This window comes from Chenopodium quinoa, unplaced genomic scaffold, assembly GCF_001683475.1.
Source record: "Chenopodium quinoa cultivar QQ74 unplaced genomic scaffold, ASM168347v1, whole genome shotgun sequence".
Classification (NCBI taxonomy): Eukaryota; Viridiplantae; Streptophyta; class Magnoliopsida; order Caryophyllales; family Amaranthaceae; genus Chenopodium; species Chenopodium quinoa.
This window is the reverse complement of record NW_018742959.1, coordinates 62146-70632: the sequence shown is the minus strand read 5'-3', so window position 1 is coordinate 70632 and position 8487 is coordinate 62146. Positions and strand designations below refer to the sequence as shown.

At 33.9% G+C, this 8487-nt stretch overlaps 1 protein-coding gene across 1 annotated transcript; it reads right to left on the bottom strand.

Annotated features, from left to right (window-relative positions):
• Window positions 1-1063: 1063 nt before the first annotated feature.
• LOC110728720 (uncharacterized tRNA/rRNA methyltransferase YsgA) lies at window positions 1064-7810 on the bottom strand. Its single transcript, XM_021908364.1, has 4 exons — window positions 7443-7810; window positions 7240-7341; window positions 2091-2217; window positions 1064-1752 (listed from the first exon to the last, which is right to left on the bottom strand). Exons 1-4 carry the CDS (start codon window positions 7701-7703, stop codon window positions 1514-1516), a joined length of 729 nt encoding a protein of 242 aa, XP_021764056.1. The 5' UTR covers window positions 7704-7810; the 3' UTR covers window positions 1064-1513.
• Between the last annotated feature and the right edge of the window lie 677 nt (window positions 7811-8487).

The window sequence follows — 8487 nt, the reverse complement described above, 5'->3', positions numbered from 1 at the left end:
GCTGCCATAATGCCATATTGTATCACAATACTTTAATTATCATTTATGTCAAATCTCTTTTTCCATCCTCTTAGCGGAATTCATATGATGTTAATGTCATTAATTGTTTATTTTATTTTCTATAGTATCTAGATTCCATAGTTCTAGACTCTTCAAAGTTTGTTTAAACCTATATTGGATTAGTATAAGGTAGATATGGGGAGGGTTGAGGCGAGAATGGGGCGAATCTACTCTAAAATCCATGCCCACAACCCGCCCATCACCTGTGACGGGTACACTTTTTATACCTATTACCCGCAACCAAACCTCCCTCCATCCTTGCCCCAGTGGGGTGGGGATGGGCCGAGCGGGTCTCTCATTTGACCCGACCCACTGCCATCCCTATACACCTCCTTCCTCTAGCGACAAAGAATGAAGACTCCTCATTATGGTGTTTTGTGAACAACTTTGCCAATGAAGTTGAAATGGCTCAAATAAGGCCATTGAGAGAGTGCAAGGCACTTTCTACCTGTCTAAGCAAAAGTGGCTCAAAATGGACTCCATAAAGAGACGTCAATATAGTGGTGGCAAGATGAGGAATCCACTTGATCATTTGAAGGATTTTGAGAAATATTACGAAACTAACAAGAGCAATGAGGACACTTGAGATTACATCCTCTAAAAGCTTTTCTCATCTTTTCTTATAGGAGATGCCTTGAAATGGCTAGAAATTGAGGTGACACCCGCATTCCTTCACCATTTTTCTCATCAAAGAACAACCAATGCTAGATCAAAGATCCTAAACTTCCAACAAAAATCGAGTCATCGCACGAAGCTTTGGAGAAGTATAACTGTTTAAGAAGTATCAACAAGTATAACTGTTTAAGAAGTATCAACGTGAACGTACACACCATGGAATCCGTACAGACCAACTCATTCAAACATTATATAGAGGACTATCTCCCAATAGTTGGACTAGTATAAATCAGTCAGATTCCATAGATCATACACTTTCTCATAATTGTGGATATCAAAGTTTCATCAAAGAGCATGTTGTTATGCAGAGGAAATGCACTAAAGAGCAAAGATGATTAACTCCTCAATAAAAAAAAAGCTTCTATCCATTTACTTTACATCTTGTATTAGATAAATCAGAAAACAAACCAAAATAAATATATTAAAGTAATCAAACCAAAATAAATATATTAAAGTAATCACACGAGTCTTTGTTACCCAAAAACCCTCCTCCAGCCCATTTCGAACACAACCCCGAAGAACTTTCTTACAAAAAAGGGGAAATACACACCTAGGGGTTACACAACAATTCAGTCGCAAGACTTCCATATGGCTAATGTATGAACTATTGAGCTCACTGATGGCTCAGAATTCATCATATATAATCAAGATTTCACCTCAGTGACATCAACTAAAAAGTCATCATTGAAAAGTTTTGAAGTCTCTCCGTGGCTGTAAGAGTCGATGCCATCTAGGATATATTTCAAGGAGCTATAAGTAACTGCTTATGCAGATTTCATCAAATAGTAAAATCTCCTTTACTATCCTCTAATTTGTCAAACAAAAGGTTGGTGCCTGTGTCAGTATCATCAAGTTCACCAAAGAAACCACTAGCAGCATTTTCCTTCCGCAGACGACGCTCCTCTACAATAGCATCATCTGATTCTGTACACAAGCTACGCCTTGATTGTCGCGTAGGCCTTTCAGCAACAACAAATTTGTTTCCATCACGGATCCTCTCAGTAAATCCTGCCCAGACTGGAAGGAAGCAGATGTCAGATATAAGCTGTAGTTCCGCAAATGTGTCCACATAAGCTATTGTACTCCAGCAAACATGTCAGGATTCATAAACAGGATAAATATGCTAAAGTTCATTAGCTAAAAAAAAAAAGCCTTTATTTTACAGATCTACAGAAGCATGAATTGTTTTGACTAAATGTAATAACTAATCCCCCCACCCACCTTCTCTTCCCCAAATACACTAAGAAGGACACAGGACACATTAGTATGGATTGCTAACCCAAAGCATTATTTATGTAGATATAATTAAGTCAGAGCGACTGTTCTGTGATTTAAGATGAATATCCAGTACATACCTCCAAAGTGATGAAGGACTATAGAAGCTGCTATAGTAACGTTTAATGAAGCAGTCCCACCTCCATATTGGGGAATATACACAAAGAAGTCACATATCTCGCATTCCTTGGCTGAAAGGCCTGTTCCCTACAAGAAAATTAGCAATTAGTAGTAATGGTACCCAAGATTATTCAATCCTTTACTCACCAGTGTACATGAAGATTACCTCAGGTTTAATGAAAATGTTCGCCAATAAATTTGAAGAAAACAGATATCTCTTCAGTAAAGGGAAATGGAAATAAAAAATACACGAGAACTCTAGCCATAGAGATCTATATATCTAAAAGCCTCTGATTACTGCATGCAACACAATAGGAATCACTTACATTTCTAGGCAATATGTCTTTCAGATGATGAAATTTCCAGAGACATTAAGCACTGTATCAGTTTAAAATTCTAAATTGTCCATGCAACTATACAAATACATGCGAGCGGACCTGATATTAATACTGTAATGGTAGCAAAATTACCACGGAGTATAAATTTAGTTATTTTAAGATTTGGAAGCTTTCATGGATTGTTTATGTGCAGCCGCTTCAGTAGTTGTTTATACTCCCCCTTATCTTTGTTAACTTCTTTTGGGTCTATTTAGATCTGCATCATCAAGCTTAAAAAGGCTTGAATTACAGCAACAAATTGGAAATACAGAAAGCATGGCTTACCAGTGTTTTGAGGGAGACAAAAAAGAAGGATAGATTCTCCACAGGCTAAGAGATACTAACACATGTGGGTAGACGATACTTAAATAGTCCCTTTTGGGGGTAGATTACTGCACTTCGTTTTTTTATTTATTGGAATTGCATTTTGAATCTCTTTTCCTTTGTTGACCTTCCACTACTTACTAAAAGCAAAATCTTTCTTTTTTTTTGTTTTGATTTGATTCAGACCAAAAATTACGGACTTTCATTCAAAATTCATGATAAACACGATAAATTGGAACCATTAACTATTGGCTTGACTGCGGTTTCATGAATGGTTCGTAAATTTTGATTTCAAATTATGTTTACCTAATGACATAAGAAAATCCAACCCCTTTATTACCACCACTCCCTACTTATGAAATCATACACAGTTGTGCACTGGTGCATTCCCCTTGTTACTCTTCCCTCTACTTCTACAGTATGTGTACTTGATCTGGGGGCTTGCTCGATCCATTACATTACAGATTGGCCATATATTTCATTATTCATAACAGTTGTAAGTGTCTTGTTCTCCCTTGATTGATAAACAACATAAAATGGATAATAATTAACTATGTGATACAATTTTGCCAATTCTTTTATTGTACTACATAAATAACTTACCCTCTAATATAATAGGATGGAACAACAGGATCTACAGTTATTGGCTATTATGCAAGTTGGTACATAAATTCAAGCAAAAGGATAAAGATGTAAGAATAAAAAAAATACACCTCTTGTTTTAAAGTACGCTCCCCATATAAACTTTTAAAATAGAAAACAAGCAATATAATAGCAAATAATTACTGTGCATTAGAAAGGCATTCTTGAATTTATAGGTCATATTTCAATTTCAGAAAACTGGTTTAAATATGGTTACAAATACTTTTATCAACAATTCAAGCATCAACCTCTCGTCCTAAAGTCCTCTTTAATTTAAAGTTTTAAAACATAAACAAGCAATATAATTGCAAATAATTACTATATATTGAAAAGGCTTTCTTGACAAAAGTTCCAAATTTAATTTCAGAAAATAGGTCTATCGTATCACATATACACCAAAAATTTCAAGCATTAGCATTCCTGTCCTACATCCAGAAAAATTACCAAAGAACTCGTTGATCTCAAAACTCAATATAAAAAAAAAAAAGGATTAATTTTGTTGTAGATTAGTAATTCTGATTTTAATATTTTAGAACAGATTAATTTAAGTGAAAGCTTGAGAATGATTTGATTAATAACACAACCAACGGTTACAAGTAATAGCTTTAGGCTATTAATCTCACAAGGTAGCTTGAGACTACTAGTCTCTCTCTTTTCTTAACTCACCAAATGCCTTCTATGACATTCTACTCTACTATTTATACTAACAATCCCAGCAAGCATAATACAACCTAACATTAATGTATTTTGGCCCCATTATATTGCAGTATCTCAGGTCTGCTAATTCACGTTGCCTCCTCTCCTAGTGGAATGTTAATCACATTTGTCTCCTAATGCATAGCTGTCCCCTCCTTTTTCTGAGTCTGTAGTTTGTCTTTCATTGTTGGTTCATCACAAATTTCCAATAGATGGTCAACCTATCTTAAGAGTTATGCCTCATTCTATTTGTGCACATCAAGTCTTTCATCATAATCACTAGGGTTTAAATTTTAGAGTTAATCACAACTTTGATGGATGTTGAGCTCTCAAACCAAAATCCCATCATTTTACTGCATTAGTTTGTCTTCACAGATCACAGAGGCTTTGAAATCTGGAACCTTATACCAAAAGGTAAAGTTTCTACCAAACAACATTGGTTTAGTATCAAATATCTCCGTGAGAAGGAATATAACCTCAATATACAGCTTCTATTACCTCCCATTTTGTTAGCTAATGGGGTGGATTGACTGGATTTGATTATTCTTGTCAACAAATTCAAATATATATCAGCAAAAATAAGGTTTTTTTTTCAGCAAAAATATATATTTAATTAAGTAAAAATAAGTTAACTTCAGCAAAAACAAGTTAAATTAACCATATGTAAGTTCAATATATATATATTAAACAAAAAATAGGTTATACATCTTTTGTTTCACAAGCATCATATTGACTTTATACATTATTCTCATATAAACTTCGACCACATTTAATTATTAATATATATCAATAGATATCATCATTTTAATTGTTAGTATTAATCTCAATATATAGCATTAAGATATACTTTTTTTTTATGTTTTTTAAATGAAATATAATAAAAGATATTTGAAGTCAAAGTAATGTATTGGCAAACACACATGTTCAAATTGATGCAACTATTGTGAAACGATGGAAATATTCGACAAAAAAAGAAGCCAAGTTAAGCAAAGACTCAAATAAAATAAGCTAAGTTTAACAAAGATAAGTTAGCAAAGGAGAATAAAGCTTAAATCAGGCCAAGTGAACCATACACAACAACTTAGATTATTGTACATTGACTCAATACATCTAATTATCCAAAATCTTTATAAGATGTACAAAGCAAACTCATAAGCTTGAAGTTGTGAGGTGTACACATTTCTCCACAAGCTTCACATGTAGGATCACTACTTTGTTAAAAAATTAAAAGCTTGTACCCTATTTCAGAGTACTTATTCATTCATATTCCAAACAAAACCAAACATTTATTTTATCATCTCAGCATTGTGACAACCAACAAAACATAATTTTACCAACTCTGAACTTTCAATCAAAAACTTAACTCCATGATAAAGCAGCTTTTGATTGAATGATATCGTAAAATTGTCACTAATAATTCTTATCCAAAGTGCCAAAATTTGGATTATGCACCTGGTTGCACCCGTCTCAAACGAATACTCCCAAAATCTAAAATATGAGGGACTCTATAGTCTATACCCTACATTAAGACTAAAACAATAGTTTATGAGCCCTAAAAGAATTTAGGGGCTAAAACAAAAACATATATAGAAACAATTAACCACAAGATCAGAAATTATTACTCCATAACCACAAGAAATTTATCCCACTTTTTCATAATTCGCCATTCCTCCCTTTGTAAATTTTATTGCAATATCAACCAAATAACAAAACCTTACTTATCACAAAATCTCAAAACCTTATAATATATTAATAATAACTCCTAATTTAAGCTAATTAAGAGCAAATATCTCCAAAATAAAAAAAGGAAAAATCAAATTTAAATTAACTCAAGAAGCCATGGTTGAAGACCGAGAACTCAAAACATTAACGGATGAAAAAAGCAAGAAAAATTTGTAAGCACAAAGTATAAATTAACTTAATCCCTCCGTGTTTTAATAAGTATTACACTTTGACCGACACATAGTTTTAGTCAATTTAATTGACTTAAATAAAATAAGAGATATGTGAGGTAGTTGGAGCATTAAGAAATTATAAAAGAAAGATAGTGAGGTTAATAGTTTATTGAAAAGTAAAGAATGTGAGAGGAAAGAAATAATAAAAAAAGTAGTAGTGGGTTAGATGGGGACCATGAGTAGAGAGAGATATAATATTAAAATGTAGTTTTTTGCCAAAAAGACAAGTGTAACACTTATTTAAACACGGCCGCATTTGGTAAGTGTAACGCCTATTAAAACACGGAGGGAGTATAATTTAAAATAAAGAAAATACCTATAAATTAAGATGCAAATACGTCTGTTCTCCCTTCTAAATTCACAAAAAAACATAAGATCATAATGAAAAGATCACATCATTCAAATACAAAGAACACATACTTCAGTTTCTTTATCGTATTCTTATAACATTGAATATGGCTTCATTTTTTTTGTAATACTAAGTTTGTTCTTTTCATATAAGGTGGCCGTGTATGGTAACCCCACACCCAAAGTAACCCCTTGATAAGGCTGAACTGTCATAATGTTTATTAGTAATTTCCCATGTTCAATTAATTTCAAGAGCAGCTAATTCTTCATTCAGTAAATCAAACCAAGCTTGATGCTTCAAAGCATTTCAGAAGTGATTATGTTCAGGATGGACAGGAAGCATGAGCAAGTTTTGTGAACAGCACAAAAAGAGTAGAACTGACAGTCTAAGATACCACAGCCCAAACATGAACCGAATTGATTAAGTTGTAGTATTAGTCCTATGAAATGTTTTGTCAACACCACAAAAATAGTAGAACCGGTAGTCTAAGACACTACACGACACAAACACGATACCAGCCCAAACATGAACCGAATTGATCAAATTGTCATATTAGTCCTATGATAAGTTTTGTCAGCTACATATAAATAGTATAACCAGCAGCCAAGGATACCACACGATACAAGCCTAAACATGACTCGATTCGATCAATTTGTCATATTACTCCTGCGAGAAATTTATGTGAACTAACACAAAAAGCAGTTTCCCCAAATTGCTAGCTACACTTGAATTAGATCAACAAAAAAAAGTTAATAAAGTAACAAACCTCATTGCCAAGTAAAAATGCAGTGCTCCTGGTAAAAGGATGTTGATTAACAGGCTTAGCATCATTTGTAATCTCTACACCACATATATCACAATTTCTTTCCTGAAAATCAAAACCCCAGCAACCCCAACAAATCAAAAATTTATTCCCATTACTAATATGAAATTGAAGATGCCATTTTTCTACTAAAAGGAGGTTCAAACCTTGAGAAAGTTGCGAGCCTCCAAGAGAGAGTGAAAATGGCGTATGCCGATGTGAGAGACGGAGCCATGGTTGCCGAAGGAATTAAAGTCACGGCGGCCAACAAGAATTAGTTCTGATACGCCGAATGCGGTGGCGCTACGGGCTAATGTGCCGACGTTGTGGCGCTTAGCAATGTTGTGCACCATTACATAGCTCTCCACCGCCGCTGATGGCTCCGACGCCGCTGCTGCTGCTGTGGAGGCGGAGTTGGTTTGGGTCATATTTGATAATGGAGAAAACCAGTTTGATTTTAGACTCAGGGGTTTTTGGTTTCTGGGCTAACTTCGTCGGGTTTATGCTTTTCCTAGGCCCCAAATGCTAAAGGGACTCATGATTAATAAAAATCGTTAATTTAGTGCCAATTTAGTGCCATTTCTGTAGGTAAATCACCAAATATCCTAGTTAGCATCTCATTTTCGTAAATAAATCAACATTAATGAGACCCGCAAGTAATAAAAGTTGTTGATTTTTGTATAGAAATGCCACCAGATAAACACTTTTTTGTTTATCATGAACATAAACTTGTATTTTCTCCAAATGCTACTCCCTCCATATTTTAAAATAGGAAAATTTGTTAGAGAAAACCTTTTTTTATAAGTCAACCTTTTTTTTTAGAATTGGTGTTAAATATAGTGTGATTGTCCACACTTTAATTTCTTCATTGCAATTAATGTCTAGCCAATCTCATTGCCACCCCCCTAAAGTTATAGCCCACAATGTAATAGTAATTTGCACTATTATAAATTGCTATGCAAATTTACTTGTATGAGACACAAATATTACATAAGAGTAATATACACAAGTAGTAAATCTACACCTCTTACCTTCTTCTCTTAATATATATATTCAAATTTACTTGTATGAGACACAAATATTACATACGAGTAATATACACAAGTAGTAATTCTACACCTCTTACTTTCTTATATATATTTTATAACACTTGGCAATATAAAACCTAGCCAGGCTCAACCCAGCACGGTGCACGGACCAGCACACTTTTGT

Bases quoted from the DNA above. Each gene is read 5' to 3' on its own strand.
- LOC110728720 (XM_021908364.1), bottom strand. From the start codon at position 7,703: ATGACCCAAACCAACTCCGCCTCCACAGCAGCAGCAGCGGCGTCGGAG. The intron at 2,218-7,239 runs GTTTGTTACTTT...ATTTTCTTGTAG, and splicing joins CATTTTTACTTGGCAATGAG to GGAACAGGCCTTTCAGCCAA. The intron at 1,753-2,090 runs GTATGTACTGGA...GCTTCCTTCCAG, and splicing joins AGTCCTTCATCACTTTGGAG to TCTGGGCAGGATTTACTGAG.